This window comes from Phyllobates terribilis, unplaced genomic scaffold (genome assembly GCF_046119375.1).
Source record: "Phyllobates terribilis strain yellow unplaced genomic scaffold, ASM4611937v1 Scaffold_2__4_contigs__length_985480577, whole genome shotgun sequence".
NCBI classification, from domain to species: Eukaryota; Metazoa; Chordata; class Amphibia; order Anura; family Dendrobatidae; genus Phyllobates; species Phyllobates terribilis.
The window spans coordinates 888091489-888109881 of record NW_027362762.1 but is presented as its reverse complement, the minus strand read 5'-3'; the positions used below and the strand labels follow the sequence as shown (position 1 = coordinate 888109881).

Sequence of the window (18393 nt, the reverse complement as noted above, 5' to 3'; positions counted from 1 at the left end):
CTAGTTTCCAAAATGGGGTCACTTGTGGGGAAGCTCCAAAGTTTGGGCACAGAGGGGCTCTCCAAACGCAATGTGGTGTCCGCTAACAATTTGAGCCGATTTTCCATTCAATTTGTTAGCGGATACCATGTTGCATTTAGAGAGTCCCTGTGTGCCCAAACATTGGAGCTCCCCCACAAGTGACCCCATTTTGGAAACTAAACCCCCCAAGGCACCTATCTAGATGCATAGTGAGCAGTTGCAACCCCCAGGTGCTTCACAAATTGATTCGTAAAAATGAAAAAGTGAAAAAAAAAAACACTTTTTCATTGTTACGAATCAATTTGTGAAGCACCTGGGGGTTGCAACTGCTCACTATGCATCTAGATAGGTGCCTTGGGGGGTCTAGTTTCCAAAATGGGGTCACTTGTGGGGGAGCTCCAATGTTTGGGCACACAGGGGCTCTCTAAACGCAACATGGTGTCCGCTACTTATTCAAGCAAATTTTACAATCAAAAAGTCAAATGGTGCTCCTTCCCTTCCGAGCCCTACAGTGCGCCCAAACAGTGTTTTTTCCTCAAATATTGGGTATCTGCGTGCCCAGGGGAAATTGCACAACAAATTTTGCGGTCCATTTTTTCTTGTTACCCCTGTGAAAATAAAAAAAATTGGGTCTAAAGTAACATTTTTGTGAAAAAAGTTAAATGTTCATTTTTTTCTTCCACATTCAAAAAATTCCTATGAAGCACCTGAAGGGTTAATAAAGTTCTTGAATGTGGTTTTGAGCACCTTGAGGGGTGCAGTTTTTAGAATGGTGTCACTTTTGGGTATTTTCTGTCATAAAGACCTCTCAAAGTGACTTCAAATGTGATGTGGTCCCTAAAAAAATGGTTTTGTAAATTTTGTTGGAAAAATGAGAAATCGCTGGTCAACTTTTAACCCTTATAGCTCCCTAACAAAAAAAAATTTTGGTTCCAAAATTGTGCTGGTATAAAGTAGACATGTGGGAAATGTTATTTATTAACTCTTTTGTGTGACATATCGCTCTGATTTCAGGGCTTAAAAATTCAAATTTTGAAAATTGCAAAATTTTCAAAATTTTCGCCAAATTTCCGTTTTTTTCACAAATAAACGCAAGTGATATCGAAGAAATTTTTCCACAATCATGAAGTACAATATGTCACGAAAAAACAATCTCAGAATCAGGGGGATCCGTTGAAGCGTTCCAGAGTAATTACCTCATAAAGTGACAGTGGTCAGAATTGTAAAAATTGGCCCGGTCATTAACGTGCAAACCACCCGCGGGGCTTATGGGGTTAAAAACCTTACCATGTGTCAAAGTTGACCTCTGTGTGAATAAGGGCAGACTGAGGCCCCGGTCCCAACTAGGAACACCAGCCAAGGGAAGCTTTTTAAAGCAGGGAGGCCACACCCAGGTTTGCGCAGAATGCAAAATATACAAAAACAGTGTTACTAGGCCTAACTGCCTAGAGCTGGACAACACATTTAAAAAGCTTCCCTTGGCTGGTGTTCCTAGTTTGGGACCGGGGCCTCAGTCTGCCCTTATTCACACAGAGGTCAACTTTGACACATGGTAAGGTTTTTAATATTTGACAGAGTAGGTTCTATCCCGAACGGGTTCACCTTGTCGCTGGTGGGATAGCTTTCATACTATTTTTGATCAAAACCAGTGTTACTAAGAACCCTATTTTATTTATATGCACTTGCTTTTTATTTACAGCAGGGTTTATTTTCATTTTGCTTCTTGTGGGTTTTTAAGATGCTGTGCAGCCTCAGCCTAAGTTGCTGTGTAGTTGCTGTGCATCCTCAGCCTAAGTTGCTGTGTAGTTGCTGTGTAGTTGCTGTGCAGCCTCAGACTAAGTTGCAGTGTAGTTGCTGTGCAGCCTCAGACTAAGTTGCAGTGTAGTTGCTGTGCAGCCTCAGACTAAGTTGCAGTGTAGTTGCTGTGTAGCCTCAGACTAAGTTGCTGTGTAGTTGCTGTGCAGCCTCAGACTAAGTTGCAGTGTAGTTGCTGTGCAGCCTCAGACTAAGTTGCAGTGTAGTTGCTGTGCAGCCTCAGACTAAGTTGCAGTGTAGTTGCTGTGTAGCCTCAGACTAAGTTGCTGTGCAGCCTCAGCCTAATTTACTGTGTAGTTGCTGTGCAGCCTCAGCTTAAGTTGCATGTGACTGTAACTTTGTAGCTTTAAAACAGTTGTGTTCCAGCAAGTTGCACAGCTGTATTTGGCTGGCTACATGGTGACATGTCGGAACACACGGAAATCAGAGTCCTGCACAGCGACATTGTATCTGATGGTTTCCTGTGGTGTTGCTTTGTGACCTGAGACTGTGACATAAAATTGCAAATGTTTCCAAATGTGTTGGATTTTCTGTTGCAGGTTGCAGTGGACTCACTTGCCACAGACTTCAATGCAACTTGCATGCGACTTTTGGCCATTTTTTAACATCAAAACAGCAGCTCGAAAATAGTCGCAGAACAGTAGCAGAGGTGATTTTGGTTGTGACATATGCTGACCGCGCAGCCCCGGTCCAGTGATCACAATGCGGCTCGTGACTTTATTTCCCTTAGGAAGGAAACACTTTGAGCCGATTCCTCTTTTGTTGATTTTTTTAAAGTCACTTTTCTGTTTTTGGCTTCTGCTATTCACACACATTTTTGGCTCCACACTAATCGAAATGGCGCATGCGGGTCATAAATGTTGTGCAAAAGAAAAAGAATGCTCCTTATTTTTTATTTTTGCCTGTTTTTATGCTGCAAATTTTTCAAGTTTTTAAGCAGAACATGCAACTTTTTAACAGGAAAATCGCATGTTCCACTAAAAGGGGTGGTCCGAAACGAAAATTTATTTTAATCCTAAATCTCTATTTAAAGGGAACCTCACGTGAAAAAATACTACTAGGGTTCTGAACCTGCCTGATGCCTGCACTGTGAGCCCCGCTACCTGGAGGAAACAAACTTTATTCTCCCCAGCAGCATTCAGCATTCAGTCACGGGGTGGGGGAGGGGGGTGCCAGATCAGTGACCTCTCTGAGTATAGAGAACAGCAGCTGTGACCGCGCCCCCGGCACTGACTGACAGCAGCTCTAATGCTGAGCAGCTGTCTGTCAATGCTGAGGATGCAGTTACAGAGCAATGACTGAACCCGTGCTGGCGCCACGCCGAATGCTGCTGGGGGAATAAATTTAATTTCCTTCGGGCAGTGGGGCTCTCAGTGCTGGCATCGGGCAAGTTCAGAACGCTATTAAACTGCCGATTAACCCCATATCTGCACGTTAATAGCATTTTTTCACATGACAAGTTCCCTTTAATGTCATAATCTAATTTTTTTCTAATATACTTTGATTAAAAATTCCCTACCTTTCTCTCTAAGCACAATATAACTGCTTAATTTACATTTTTTTACTACTTCCTTTTTGATGATGCTTCGATTGATAATCCCAGTGCATGTTGATATACTCAAATAAGCTATCCTCTGGCTCCTTCATGAAACAAAGCATCATCAGTGACTTCCATTACAGTGCCCGGGGCTCTTTCTATGTATACTCAGGAGGATCTTGTCACTGTGCAACTTTCTTCTCAGTGCACATATGGGGGTGTGAAACTGTTCTGATTTTCTTGCTGACTGGGTAATCTCTTTACAATGCGCACTGACAGTGGACTCTCTTGCTGGTTCGTCACTTCTCATCAGAGGCATTGAGGGAGCGCACTGTCACTGAGCACTGAGAAGAGCACACAGTGACAGGAATCTACTGAGTATTCGTTGGAATTTACAACTGGTGCATGCTCAGTATAGCAGGGACTAGCCCAGCCCGTGAACTGGAGGCGACTGATGAGCAGGGACTATCCCAGCCCCTGAAATGGAGGCGACTGATGAGCAGGGACTATCCTAGCCCCTGAAATGGAGGCGATTGATGAGCAGGGACTATCCCAGCCTCTGAAATGGAGGTGGCTGATGAGCAGAGACTATGCCAGCCCCAGAAATGGAGGCGACTGATGAGCAGGGACTATCCCAGCCCCTGAAATAGAGGCGACTGATGAGCAGAAACTATCCCAGCCCGTGAAAAGGAGGTGATTGATGAGTAGGGAATAGACCAACCCCTGAAACGGAGGTGACTGATGAGCAGGGACTATCCCAGCCCCTGAAATGGAGGCGTCTGATGAGCAGAGACTATCCCAGCCCCTGAAATGGAGGTGTCTGATGAGCAGGGACTATCCCAGCCCCTGAAACGGAGGTGACTGATGAGCAGGGACTATCCCAGCCCCTGAAATGGAGGTGTCTGATGAGCAAGGACTATCCCAGCCCCTGAAATGGAGGTGTCTGATGAGCAGGGACTATCCCAGCCCCTGAAACGGAGGTGACTGATGAGCAGGGACTATCCCAGCCCCTGAAACGGAGGTGACTGATGAGCAGGGACTATCCCAGCCCCTGAAACGGAGGTGACTGATGAGCAGGGACTATCCCAGCCCCTGAAATGGAGGCGACTGATGAGCAGAGACTATCCCAGCCTCTGAAATGGAGGTGACTGATGAGCAGAGACTATCCCAGCCCCTGAAATGGAGGTGACTGATGAGCAGGGACTATCCCAGCCTCTGAAATGGAGGTGACTGATGAGCAGGGACTATCCCAGCCCCTGAAACGGAGGTGACTGATGAGCAGGGACTATCCCAGCCCCTGAAATGGAGGCGACTGATGAGCAGAGACTATCCCAGCCCCTGAAACGGAGGTGACTGATGAGCAGAGACTATCCCACCCTCTGAAATGGAGGTGACTGATGATGCTTCGTTTCAGGGAGGGGGTGGAGGCTGTGACAGTGACTGGAGCCGCTGCCCCCTGATGACGATCATTTGATTATCCCAGCATGCACTGGTGATACACAAACAAAATGTCACCAAAAAAGGAAATAGTAAAAAAAATAAAGCAGTTAGTTTTGCACCACCCCTTACAGATCTTGAAAAATTTGCCCCAAAATTAATTTCTAGATAAAAACACTTTAGGGCGGGAGAAACTGCAGGTCATTTGCTGTAAGTTTTAGAACTTTTTGAAAAGGTGGTAAATGATGAATCAGATGAAAACAACTGGAAAACCCCAAAGCTCACCACAATGGAGAACCGAAGAATAGCAACAGATAAGACCTGACTGTATGAAGGTAGCAAATGAAAAGATTAATAAGGCGCAAACAATCAAAAAAGGGCACAAAAATTATAAAAATAACAGCCACAAACGCATTAATGAATCAGCCTGAGAAATCACCATGCTCTGGTGACAAAAGCAGCGAGCCAGACAGCGCCACTAGCGGGGAGCCCCGGCAGTGCTGACGCGATGATGTCACATGTCACGTGACACTCCGTGGACTATCTCGTCTCCCTGGTGACGCCCGATCACGTGACAGGGACGCTGCCGGAAGTGGACGCCTCGTTTGCTAGTTTCGTTCTCAGCTGTCAATTTTGGGGGCGGAAGTCCCGGTCCGGGCTGCAGAGTTGCCGGGCTGGTGTGAGCCTCCAACATGGCGGGTCTCAGCTCCCGGGAGAAGGAGGGCTGCAGGCGGCTGCTGGCACAGCTGGACACCGAGGACCTGTTCTCTGTAGCCGAAACAGTCACCAATCGCCTGATCCATGTGTTCAGCAGGGAAGGTGAGCGGCCGGCGGCGGCGGACTACTGATCCCAGCAGGACGTGTGTAAGCAGTGCTGGCTTCGGCTGAGCTCATACACTGCAGCCATGAATAGCGCCCCCTGTGGTAATAGTGGGTCCCCCCAGTCCCTGCCCGCACCGGATCCTCACACGATCCCTAATGGATCCCTATAATCCCTTCCTGCCGCGGCCAGCTTTCAATCCTTCCCGATTCTTCCTCTGCTCCTCGGTGAGTGACGCGGCCTCTGTCCTTCCTCATACGTCCCGTTATCCCGGTCAGTGTCTCTGCTCCTTGGTGAGTGACGCGGCCTCTGTCCTTCCTCATACGTCCAGTTATCCCGGTCAGCGTCTCTGCTCCTCGGTGAGTGACGCGGCCTCTAACCTTCCTCATACGTTCCGTTATCCCGGTCAGTGTCTCTGCTCCTCGGTGAGTGACGCGGCCTCTGTCCTTCCTCATACGTCCCGTTATCCCGGTCAGTGTCTCTGCTCCTCGGTGAGTGACGCGGCCTCTGTCCTTCCTCATACGTCCCGTTATCCCGGTCAGCGTCTCTGCTCCTCGGTGAGTGACGCGGCCTCTGTCCTTCCTCATACGTCCCGTTATCCCGGTCAGCGTCTCTGCTCCTCGGTGAGTGACGCGGCCTCTGTCCTTCCTCACACGTCCAGTTATCCCGGTCAGCGTCTCTGCTCCTCGGTGAGTGACGCGGCCTCTGTCCTTCCTCATACGTCCCGTTATCCCGGTCAGTGTCTCTGCTCCTTGGTGAGTGACGCGGCCTCTGTCCTTCCTCATACGTCCCGTTATCCCGGTCAGTGTCTCTGCTCCTCGGTGAGTGACGCGGCCTCTGTCCTTCCTCATACGTCCCGTTATCCCGGTCAGCGTCTCTGCTCCTCGGTGAGTGACGCGGCCTCTGTCCTTCCTCATACGTCCCGTTATCCCGGTCAGCGTCTCTGCTCCTCGGTGAGTGACGCGGCCTCTGTCCTTCCTCATACGTCCCGTTATCCCGGTCAGTGTCTCTGCTCCTCGGTGAGTGACGCGGCCTCTGTCCTTCCTCATACGTTCCGTTATCCCGGTCAGTGTCTCTGCTCCTCGGTGAGTGACGCGGCCTCTGTCCTTCCTCATACGTCCCGTTATCCCGGTCAGCGTCTCTGCTCCTCGGTGAGTGACGCGGCCTCTGTCCTTCCTCACACGTCCAGTTATCCCGGTCAGTGTCTCTGCTCCTCGGTGAGTGACGCGGCCTCTGTCCTTCCTCACACGTCCAGTTATCCCGATCAGTGTCTCTGCTCCTCGGTGAGTGACACGGCCTCTGTCCTTCCTCACACGTCCAGTTATCCCGGTCAGTGTCTCTGCTCCTCGGTGAGTGACGCGGCCTCTGTCCTTCCTCATACGTCCCGTTATCCCGGTCAGTGTCTCTGCTCCTCGGTGAGTGACGCGGCCTCTGTCCTTCCTCATACGTCCCGTTATCCCGGTCAGCGTCTCTGCTCCTCGGTGAGTGACGCGGCCTCTGTCCTTCCTCACACGTCCAGTTATCCCGGTGAGTGACGCGGCCTCTGTCCTTCCTCATACGTCCCGTTATCCCGGTCAGCGTCTCTGCTCCTCGGTGAGTGACGCGGCCTCTGTCCTTCCTCACACGTCCAGTTATCCCGGTCAGTGTCTCTGCTCCTCGGTGAGTGACGCGGCCTCTGTCCTTCCTCATATGTCCAGTTATCCCGGTCAGTGTCTCTGCTCCTCGGTGAGTGACGCGGCCTCTGTCCTTCCTCACACGTCCAGTTATCCCGGTCAGCGTCTCTGCTCCTCGGTGAGTGACGCGGCCTCTGTCCTTCCTCATACGTCCCGTTATCCCGGTCAGCGTCTCTGCTCCTCGGTGAGTGACGCGGCCTCTGTCCTTCCTCATACGTCCCGTTATCCCGGTCAGCGTCTCTGCTCCTCGGTGAGTGACGCGGCCTCTGTCCTTCCTCATACGTCCCGTTATCCCGGTCAGTGTCTCTGCTCCTTGGTGAGTGACGCGGCCTCTGTCCTTCCTCATACGTCCCGTTATCCCGGTCAGTGTCTCTGCTCCTCGGTGAGTGACGCGGCCTCTGTCCTTCCTCATACGTCCCGTTATCCCGGTCAGTGTCTCTGCTCCTCGGTGACTGACGCGGCCTCTGTCCTTCCTCATACGTCCCGTTATCCCGGTCAGCGTCTCTGCTCCTCGGTGAGTGACGCGGCCTCTGTCCTTCCTCATACGTCCCGTTATCCCGGTCAGTGTCTCTGCTCCTCGGTGAGTGACGCGGCCTCTGTCCTTCCTCATACGTTCCGTTATCCCGGTCAGTGTCTCTGCTCCTCGGTGAGTGACGCGGCCTCTGTCCTTCCTCATACGTCCCGTTATCCCGGTCAGCGTCTCTGCTCCTCGGTGAGTGACGCGGCCTCTGTCCTTCCTCACACGTCCAGTTATCCCGGTCAGTGTCTCTGCTCCTCGGTGAGTGACGCGGCCTCTGTCCTTCCTCATATGTCCAGTTATCCCGGTCAGTGTCTCTGCTCCTCGGTGAGTGACGCGGCCTCTGTCCTTCCTCACACGTCCAGTTATCCCGATCAGTGTCTCTGCTCCTCGGTGAGTGACACGGCCTCTGTCCTTCCTCACACGTCCAGTTATCCCGGTCAGTGTCTCTGCTCCTCGGTGAGTGACGCGGCCTCTGTCCTTCCTCATACGTCCCGTTATCCCGGTCAGTGTCTCTGCTCCTCGGTGAGTGACGCGGCCTCTGTCCTTCCTCATACGTCCCGTTATCCCGGTCAGCGTCTCTGCTCCTCGGTGAGTGACGCGGCCTCTGTCCTTCCTCACACGTCCAGTTATCCCGGTCAGTGTCTCTGCTTCTCGGTGAGTGACGCGGCCTCTGTCCTTCCTCATACGTCCCGTTATCCCGGTCAGCGTCTCTGCTCCTCGGTGAGTGACGCGGCCTCTGTCCTTCCTCACACGTCCAGTTATCCCGGTCAGTGTCTCTGCTCCTCGGTGAGTGACGCGGCCTCTGTCCTTCCTCATACGTCCCGTTATCCCGGTCAACGTCTCTGCTCCTCGGTGAGTGACGCGGCCTCTGTCCTTCCTCACACGTCCAGTTATCCCGGTTAGCGTCTCTGCTCCTCGGTGAGTGACGCGGCCTCTGTCCTTCCTCACACGTCCAGTTATCCCGGTCTGTGTCTCTGCTCCTCGGTGAGTGACGCGGCCTCTGTCCGCCCTCACACGTCCAGTTATCCCGGTCAGTGTCTCTGCTCCTCGGTGAGTGACGCGGCCTCTGTCCGCCCTCACACGTCCAGTTATCCCGGTCAGCGTCTCTGCTCCTCGGTGAGTGACGCGGCCTCTGTCCGTCTTCACGTATCCCGGTCAGCGTCTCTGCTCCTCGGTGAGTGACGCGGCCTCTGTCCTTCCTCATACGTCCCGTTATCCCGGTCAGCGTCTCTGCTCCTCGGTGAGTGACGCGGCCTCTGTCCTTTCTCACACGTCCAGTTATCCCGGTCAGTGTCTCTGCTCCTCGGTGAGTGACGCGGCCTCTGTCCTTCCTCACACGTCCAGTTATCCCGGTCAGCGTCTCTGCTCCTCGGTGAGTGACGCGGCCTCTGTCCTTCCTCACACGTCCAGTTATCCCGGTCAGTGTCTCTGCTCCTCGGTGAGTGACGCGGCCTCTGTCCTTCCTCACACGTCCAGTTATCCCGGTCAGTGTCTCTGCTCCTCGGTGAGTGACGTGGCCTCTGTCCGCCCTCACACGTCCAGTTATCCCGGTCAGTGTCTCTGCTCCTCGGTGAGTGACGCGGCCTCTGTCCTTCCTCATACATCCCGGTCAGTGTCTCTGCTCCTTGGTGAGTGACGCGGCCTCTGTCCGCCCTCACACGTCCCGTTATCCCGGTCAGTGTCTCTGCTCCTTGGTGAGTGACGCTGCCTCTGTCCGCCCTCACACGTCCCGTTATCCCGGTCAGTGTCTCTGCTCCTTGGTGAGTGACGCTGCCTCTGTCCGCCCTCACACGTCCAGTTATCCCGGTCAGTGTCTCTGCTCCTTGGTGAGTGACGCGGCCTCTGTCCTTCCTCACACGTCCAGTTATCCCGGTCAGTGTCTCTGCTTCTCGGTGAGTGACGCGGCCTCTGTCCTTCCTCATACGTCCCGTTATCCCGGTCAGTGTCTCTGCTCCTCGGTGAGTGACGCGGCCTCTGTCCGCCCTCATACGTCCCGTTATCCCGGTCAGCGTCTCTGCTCCTCGGTGAGTGACGCGGCCTCTGTCCTTCCTCATACGTCCCGTTATCCCGGTCAGCGTCTCTGCTCCTCGGTGAGTGACGCGGCCTCTGTCCTTCCTCATACGTCCCGTTATCCCGGTCAGCGTCTCTGCTCCTCGGTGAGTGACGCGGCCTCTGTCCTTCCTCACACGTCCAGTTATCCCGGTCAGTGTCTCTGCTCCTCGGTGAGTGACGCGGCCTCTGTCCTTCCTCATATGTCCAGTTTTCCCGGTCAGTGTCTCTGCTCCTTGGTGAGTGACGCGGCCTCTGTCCTTCCTCATACGTCCCGTTATCCCGGTCAGCGTCTCTGCTCCTCGGTGAGTGACGCGGCCTCTGTCCTTCCTCATACGTCCCGTTATCCCGGTCAGCGTCTCTGCTCCTCGGTGAGTGACGCGGCCTCTGTCCTTCCTCACACGTCCAGTTATCCCGGTCAGTGTCTCTGCTCCTCGGTGAGTGACGCGGCCTCTGTCCTTCCTCATATGTCCAGTTATCCCGGTCAGTGTCTCTGCTCCTCGGTGAGTGACGCGGCCTCTGTCCTTCCTCACACGTCCAGTTATCCCGGTCAGTGTCTCTGCTCCTCGGTGAGTGACGCGGCCTCTGTCCTTCCTCACACGTCCAGTTATCCCGGTCAGTGTCTCTGCTCCTCGGTGAGTGACGCGGCCTCTGTCCTTCCTCATACGTCCCGTTATCCCGGTCAGTGTCTCTGCTCCTCGGTGAGTGACGCGGCCTCTGTCCTTCCTCAAACGTCCCGTTATCCCGGTCAGCGTCTCTGCTCCTCGGTGAGTGACGCGGCCTCTGTCCTTCCTCACACGTCCAGTTATCCCGGTCAGCGTCTCTGCTCCTCGGTGAGTGACGCGGCCTCTGTCCTTCCTCACACGTCCAGTTATCCCGGTCAGTGTCTCTGCTCCTCGGTGAGTGACGCGGCCTCTGTCCTTCCTCACACGTCCAGTTATCCCGGTCAGCGTCTCTGCTCCTCGGTGAGTGACGCGGCCTCTGTCCTTCCTCACACGTCCAGTTATCCCGGTTAGCGTCTCTGCTCCTCGGTGAGTGACGCGGCCTCTGTCCTTCCTCACACGTCCAGTTATCCCGGTTTGTGTCTCTGCTCCTCGGTGAGTGACGCGGCCTCTGTCCGCCCTCACACGTCCAGTTATCCCGGTCAGTGTCTCTGCTCCTCGGTGAATGACGCGGCCTCTGTCCGTCTTCACGTATCCCGGTCAGCGTCTCTGCTCCTCGGTGAGTGACGCGGCCTCTGTCCTTCCTCATACGTCCCGTTATCCCGGTCAGCGTCTCTGCTCCTCGGTGAGTGACGCGGCCTCTGTCCTTTCTCACACGTCCAGTTATCCCGGTCAGCGTCTCTGCTCCTCGGTGAGTGACGCGGCCTCTGTCCTTCCTCACACGTCCAGTTATCCCGGTCAGTGTCTCTGCTCCTCGGTGAGTGACGTGGCCTCTGTCCGCCCTCACACGTCCAGTTATCCCGGTCAGTGTCTCTGCTCCTTGGTGAGTGACGCTGCCTCTGTCCGCCCTCACACGTCCCGTTATCCCGGTCAGTGTCTCTGCTCCTTGGTGAGTGACGCGGCCTCTGTCCTTCCTCATACGTCCCGTTATCCCGGTCAGTGTCTCTGCTCCTTGGTGAGTGACGCGGCCTCTGTCCGTCTTCACGTATCCCGGTCAGCGTCTCTGCTCCTCGGTGAGTGACGCGGCCTCTGTCCTTCCTCATACGTCCCGTTATCCCGGTCAGTGTCTCTGCTCCTTGGTGAGTGACGCGGCCTCTGTCCTTCCTCATACGTCCCGTTATCCCGGTCAGTGTCTCTGCTCCTTGGTGAGTGACGCGGCCTCTGTCCGTCTTCACGTATCCCGGTCAGTGTCTCTGCTCCTTGGTGAGTGACGCGGCCTCTGTCCTTCCTCATACGTCCAGTTATCCCGGTCAGCGTCTCTGCTCCTCGGTGAGTGACGCGGCCTCTGTCCTTCCTCATACGTCCCGTTATCCCGGTCAGTGTCTCTGCTCCTTGGTGAGTGACGCGGCCTCTGTCCATCCTCATACGTCCTGTTATCCCGGTCAGTGTCTCTGCTCCTCGGTGAGTGACGCGGCCTCTGTCCATCCTCATACGTCCTGTTATCCCGGTCAGTGTCTCTGCTCCTCGGTGAGTGACGCGGCCTCTGTCCTTCCTCATACGTCCCGTTATCCCGGTCAGTGTCTCTGCTCCTTGGTGAGTGACGCGGCCTCTGTCCATCCTCATACGTCCTGTTATCCCGGTCAGCGTCTCTGCTCCTCGGTGAGTGACGCGGCCTCTGTCCTTCCTCATACGTCCCGTTATCCCGGTCAGTGTCTCTGCTCCTTGGTGAGTGACGCGGCCTCTGTCCATCCTCATACGTCCTGTTATCCCGGTCAGTGTCTCTGCTCCCACCATGTCCAGACTTTACCTTTCTGCTTTTCTCCTTTCTAGAAGCCTTTGATGCAATCACTATATACAGTAAGAGTGCGGAAGAGCTCCTGAAGAGAAGGAAGGTTCACCGCGGCGCCATTTTTAAGTATCTTGCTGCGGAGAATGTCACCGTGCTGCCGTCCAGTGAGAAAGGTCAGCTCATCCAGTGTGCGCTGGATCACTGGAGAGGTCCGAGTGTCCATCAGACAAGTTCTCCCAGAGATAAGGTGAGCGGCAGTCATGACGAGATCCCCGTCCGCCCCAGACTGAGCTTATTCTTCACAAGCTGACGGCACTGATCCGGATGCAGTAATAGAGAGATCTGTATACACTGCAGTAAGAGGAAGATTCAGACATTATACACTTGTGGGTCCTTTCGGGACTTACATCCGAATCCTGTACCCTCACCCGCGCCCCCCCCCCCCCCTGCAAAACAGGGTTCGGATGCGTGATCGAGGCCATAGGCTGTAATGGTGACAGCAGAGCAAACGTGTACCCTTTTTGGGAGTGGACACCCTGACGTCTGAGTGTCTGCCTCGTGTTGGCGTACATTCCTGAAACTAGTGCACGTCAGGGCGCTCGTTCGCTCTTTCCGCATCATTAGTGTATTGTTCCGTCAGTGCATACGTCCAAATCTCGTTTTGCAGGGGATGGGGGTCGGGCTTATGTCCTGATGGGACCCATGAATGCAATGTGGGAATGTGCCTACGCTCCGGAGCCGCTGGGGCCCCGACGCTGCAGAACAGCCATGGCTTATGAAAATGAGCGGCCACGATTTTTTATTTTTTCACATGCGGACTTTTCTCATTGATGTTAAATCAATGAGAAATTGACATGCTGAGGCCCTGAAAGACGCGCCATATGTCAGTTTCCGCAGGTGATCTGCAGGTGCACAGGGACGCATAGTGGACATGGGATTTCTAGAAATCCATCCACTATGCTGTAACATCTGGACGCTGTGGGTTTGACACTGCATAAATACGCAGCTTCAAACCCGCAGCGTCTCCTGATTGTGGGCACATAGCCTAAATGATTCAACCTGTATTCTTCAGTGATTCATGGGGTTATACAACACTAACTTTTCTCCAGTCCAGGTGATAAGCTGCCAATCTGCAGAGTTCCCCCATTTGCTGTAACAGCAGTTGACCATGTCCGGGTCAGTCCACTCAGTTTATGGGACTGACCTTGATCTCGGACTGCAGCTATCTGCGACCTCCTTCAGGACCATAGACTTTGCATGGACCCATAGTGCACATGCTCATCTGCTATTTAATTCACTTAGGACTCTGGGTACCCATGTCCTCAGAGGTGGGGGATCCCCCAGCAATCAGAAACTTGTCACCTATCCTGTGGATAGTTGATGAGATCTGGCTTCGGTCTCTGATGTCACGTCTGATACCAGCCAGGTCAGGCACGTGATCTGCTGGCATTGGGCACCTGTCCTATGTTAATGAGTCAGGGAGGAGCACGAAACTTGCTGATCACGCCTTGACACGTCAGGGATCAGCAGAAGTGATGTGAGCGGAGCAGGAATTCCCTATAAAGTTTTATAAATGTCGCCTATCTTACTATTACTGCAGAAATGCCAGGTGAAAAGCCATAGCAACACCTTCCTGTGTTGCTTTATATTTCCAAGACCCCCGGACCCCTCTCCCTGTTCAAGGATTCAAAATGCTATTTACTGACTGCTTTGCCTGTGATCAGAATATTGGTCTGTAAATGCTTCTACCACCCATAAAGTCCAAGGATGCGAGGACTGCTAGGACTTCTCCCAGGGTGATGAATGTAAGAAATAGGCACAGCCCGTCCTCCAGAGCAGGACAAGTGGGGGGGCCCTAAGCACAAGATTTTTTCTGAAGTGAGGAGATCCTAAATGGTCTGACTGATACACACTCCCTCCCCCTCCCCTCTGGACTGGTACACACTCCCTTCTGGACTGGTACACACTCTCCCCCCCCTTGACTCATACACACTCCCCCCCCCCCCCCCCTATTTCCTCTGGACTGATACCCACTCCCTCCTCCCCCTCCCCTGGACTGGTGCACTTCCCGCCCCCCCCCCCCCCCGGACTGATACAACCTTCTCACCACCCCCCCCCGGACTGATACAACCAGCCCCCCCCGGACTGATACAACCAGCCCCCCCCGGACTGATACAACCAGCCCCCCCCGGACTGATACAACCAGCCCCCCCCGGACTGATACAACCAGCCCCCCCCGGACTGATACAACCAGCCCCCCCGGACTGATACAACCAGCCCCCCCCCCCCCCCCCGGACTGATACAACCAGCCCCCCCCCTCCCTCCGGACTGATACAACCAGCCCCCCCCCTCCCTCCGGACTGATACAACCAGCCCCCCCCCTCCCTCCGGACTGATACAACCAGCCCCCCCTCCCTCCGGACTGATACAACCAGCCCCCCCTCCCTCCGGACTGATACAACCAGCCCCCCCTCCCTCCGGACTGATACAACCAGCCCCCCCTCCCTCCGGACTGATACAACCAGCCCCCCCTCCCTCCGGACTGATACAACCAGCCCCCCCTCCCTCCGGACTGATACAACCAGCCCCCCCTCCCTCCGGACTGATACAACCAGCTTCCCCCCCCCTCCCTCCGGACTGATACAACCAGCTTCCCCCCCCCCCCCCCCCCCGGACTGATACAACCAGCCCAGCCCCCCCCCCCCCCCGGACTGATGCAACCAGCCCCCCCCCTCCCTCCGGACTGATACAACCAGCCCCCCCCCCCGGACTGATACAACCAGCCCCCCCCCTCCCTCCGGACTGATACAACCAGCCCCCCCCCTCCCTCCGGACTGATACAACCAGCCCCCCCCCTCCCTCCGGACTGATACAACCAGCCCCCCCTCCCTCCGGACTGATACAACCAGCCCCCCCCCCCCCTGGACTGATACAACCAGCCCCCCCCCCCCCCCCCGGACTGATACAACCAGCCGCCCCCCCTCCCTCCGGACTGATACAACCAGCCCCCCCCCCCCCCCCCCCCCCGGACTGATACAACCAGCCGCCCCCCCTCCCTCCGGACTGATACAACCAGCTTCCCCCCCCCCCGGACTGATACAACCAGCCCCCCCTCCCTCCCCCCCGGACTGATACAACCAGCCCCCCCTCCCTCCCCTCCGGACTGATACAACCAGCCCCCCCTCCCTCCCCCCCGGACTGATACAACCAGCCCCCCCTCCCTCCCCCCCGGACTGATACAACCAGCCCCCCCCTCCCTCCGGACTGATACAACCAGCCCCCCCCTCCCTCCGGACTGATACAACCAGCCCCCCCTCCCCCCGGACTGATACAACCAGCCCCCCCTCCCCCCGGACTGATACAACCAGCCCCCCCTCCCTCCGGACTGATACAACCAGCCCCCCCTCCCTCCGGACTGATACAACCAGCCCCCCCTCCCTCCGGACTGATACAACCAGCCCCCTCCGGATGACCAGAATGACGGGGCTGTAAAACTCAAAGCGGCTTTTCGATATTTTAAAACCTTTGCAAGTCCATCCCAGTGCAGTATCGAGAACTGTGGCACTTCATTTAAGTGAAGGGAGTGTGTTAGCATTTTGGAATGGCGCTATTTAAGGGGACTTTGCAATTTTCCTTGAGAGCAAAAGGATCGACCTTTGGAAATCCAGTAGGCTAAATGCTTCTTTCCACCAACATAATCTGTCTGTGAAGAGTCTGGAGGCCCCTCACACATTAGATGGTTGATTCCGACCATATCGGTGGGCTCGGCTGACTTTCTGTCTGTGTATGAGGCGCCTTTAGAAATGGTGACGATAACTAGCTGTAATCAGACATTGTTAGGGTCTCAGTCTGGTAATTGTTCATAACCCCATGAGCGTTTGTGGTGGAAAATTCCCTTTAACTGAATGATGAATATGTGATAATATTAATGTGGTGATTTTTAATGAAATAAATTATATGGATTAATTTTTTTTTTAGGTTGAAAAAGAAGAATATGAACCTCAGACGCTGGACTGTCAGATGCTGGGAGAACAGTTTTGCAATTGGTTTTACCCCATGCTGAATTCTCAGAATCCGTCTCTTGGGCTGGACAAGGGCGACTGGGGACCTCAGCATTTCTGGGAGAATGCAGAGTTAAAGCTGGCGTACAGGACGGCAGAGCAGGCCTTAGAGGAACACAACGGCTCTCAGATGGCCAGTCTACGTCTTCTGGCACTGACACGAGAGGAGAGACTCGTATTTAACCCCAATGTTGATAGCAGAGGCCTGAAATGTGTTCCATCTCCCCACGGGCTGGTGGTGGTGGCAGTGGCAGGAACCATCCACAGAGACAACGTCTGGCTGGGAATATTCGAACAGATTTTTGGGTTGATTCGTTGTCCGGTTGGGAAAAATTGGAAGATTAAGAACGTGAATCTCAAAATCCTTGGGCAGAACACATTAACCTGTGAAGAGTCTCAGCAGTTGCCCGCTATTACCTTACAGAGCAGTGAATTGGAGCTCTACTATGGCTGAAACCTTGAGCTCTTTCCTAGGATCAGCCCTGGATATAAAGGGGGCATATACTAGTCGCGCCTAGTGAGGTGGCCACCACGTCCCAGTGGTGATGAAATGGAGATGTGGCCACTCATTTGTGCAGCTCTCTATTCACTAGAACAAGTACATTGGATGACGCAAACTATAGAAGATAATGGAGGAGGCCGTGCACGCGAGCATCCACCTCGCCATTTGTTCTCTGCTTGCATATGGCTACTTCTTCTTTCCTATCAAGGAGACTGGAGCGTACCCACACGTGCTTGGCCCCTTTCCACTTGGCAATTAATGGGGTTTTGTGTTGCTGAAATTCCCATTGATCCTCAGAATGAAGGGGCTGAACCCTTGGAAATGGGATTTTTACATGTCCCCTGTGGAACCAAAGACTTAATTTATCTGACATGCAACTTTAGACTGGCCTGTCTGAATCCTGCATTTTGAGGGCTCAGACAGATGGAGTCGCGCACTTGTGGCCAAAATAAAATCTGCACGTACTATAATAGTACTTGGCCTTCACTTTTTCAGATTTCCTAATACTCCCAGTGGGATCGGCCTGATTACAGTGAATGAATCAACCCCAGAAGTGTAATTGTTACTAATGGGCTGTAATAATACATAGTATAGCTCTCATTTTCTTTGCAGTCGTAATGTTTTGCTTTATTTTGGAACCTTAATATATCGGTGCAAGATCCACCGCTCAATGCCAGAAATTACCCCAGACATTTATATTTTATTCTTATGTTTATTATTGCTTATGCATAATACACATTAAACCACACTGGGAACCATAATGGTTAATGTGATGTAAGCATTCATTGGTAAGATTAGCTCCATATATACGTGACGGGGGTGGGGGGCGGGGGTCATATGTTGCCTCTGTACTGCACCATATGCCCAAGGTATGTTCATTGTTTCTTTTAGGTGCCTTTGCTTTGAAAACTGCCTGAAAAAAGTGCTCAGAAAACTCTTCATATTAATTTTTGTGTATTTAAAAAAAAATAATAATCCACGCAGTTCAGGCTTTGTAGCGTCTTGTAACCTCTTCAGGTTTCCAAAGACGCCAAGCGATTAAAAGTGACCTTTCTTCAGTTTTCCCCATGAAGATGCTCCATACTTTACAGTAGGAGTCAATGGCATCTTTCTTAAGGTGTTTTGCAAAAACTTTCACCTAAAACAAAAATTAAAACGCTTAACTTGACCACAATGGGAGCAAAACATTAAAATAAAAAACCCTGAAAAAGATGTACTTTAATAGTAAGGTTGGGTGATGTGTTGCACGGCCTGAGGCTGTAGTATCACAATGCTACATCCCAGCATAATGGAAATAGCTGGGGCTGCACAGCGACTAACAAGTTACAGCAATACACAGATCGCAAGAAATCTAGCAGGGTTTGCATCACGGCAACTTGTGTATTGTGGTTACAGTAAAACATTTAGGTCAAACTGGGACCACATTCACCTGTCTTGTGACAGCCACTCTGCGCGCACACACTGCAGAGAGGGCTGTCATTCAGTGCACAGGGGAGTGATTACAGCCGAGCTCAGTGTATACTGGGTGGTGACTGTAAGCTTCTATTTAGCAGTTGACCATGACAG

At 53.3% G+C, this 18393-nt stretch overlaps 1 protein-coding gene across 1 annotated transcript; it reads left to right on the top strand.

Annotated features, from left to right (window-relative positions):
• Positions 1-5361: 5361 nt before the first annotated feature.
• LOC141253044 (uncharacterized protein C3orf38 homolog) lies at positions 5362-17588 on the top strand. The gene is made up of 3 exons (XM_073670808.1): positions 5362-5629; positions 12305-12510; positions 16243-17588. The coding sequence occupies exons 1-3, from the start codon at positions 5503-5505 to the stop codon at positions 16777-16779; spliced, it is 870 nt and encodes a 289-aa protein (XP_073526909.1). The 5' UTR covers positions 5362-5502; the 3' UTR covers positions 16780-17588.
• The last annotated feature ends 805 nt before the right edge of the window (positions 17589-18393 follow it).

What these genes read in the sequence shown, in the direction of transcription:
- LOC141253044 (XM_073670808.1), top strand. Translation starts at nt 5,503, where the DNA reads ATGGCGGGTCTCAGCTCCCGGGAGAAGGAGGGCTGCAGGCGGCTGCTG. An exon ending in CCATGTGTTCAGCAGGGAAG is followed by an intron (nt 5,630 to 12,304) that starts GTGAGCGGCCGG and finishes TCTCCTTTCTAG; the next exon opens with AAGCCTTTGATGCAATCACT. An exon ending in CAAGTTCTCCCAGAGATAAG is followed by an intron (nt 12,511 to 16,242) that starts GTGAGCGGCAGT and finishes TTTTTTTTTTAG; the next exon opens with GTTGAAAAAGAAGAATATGA.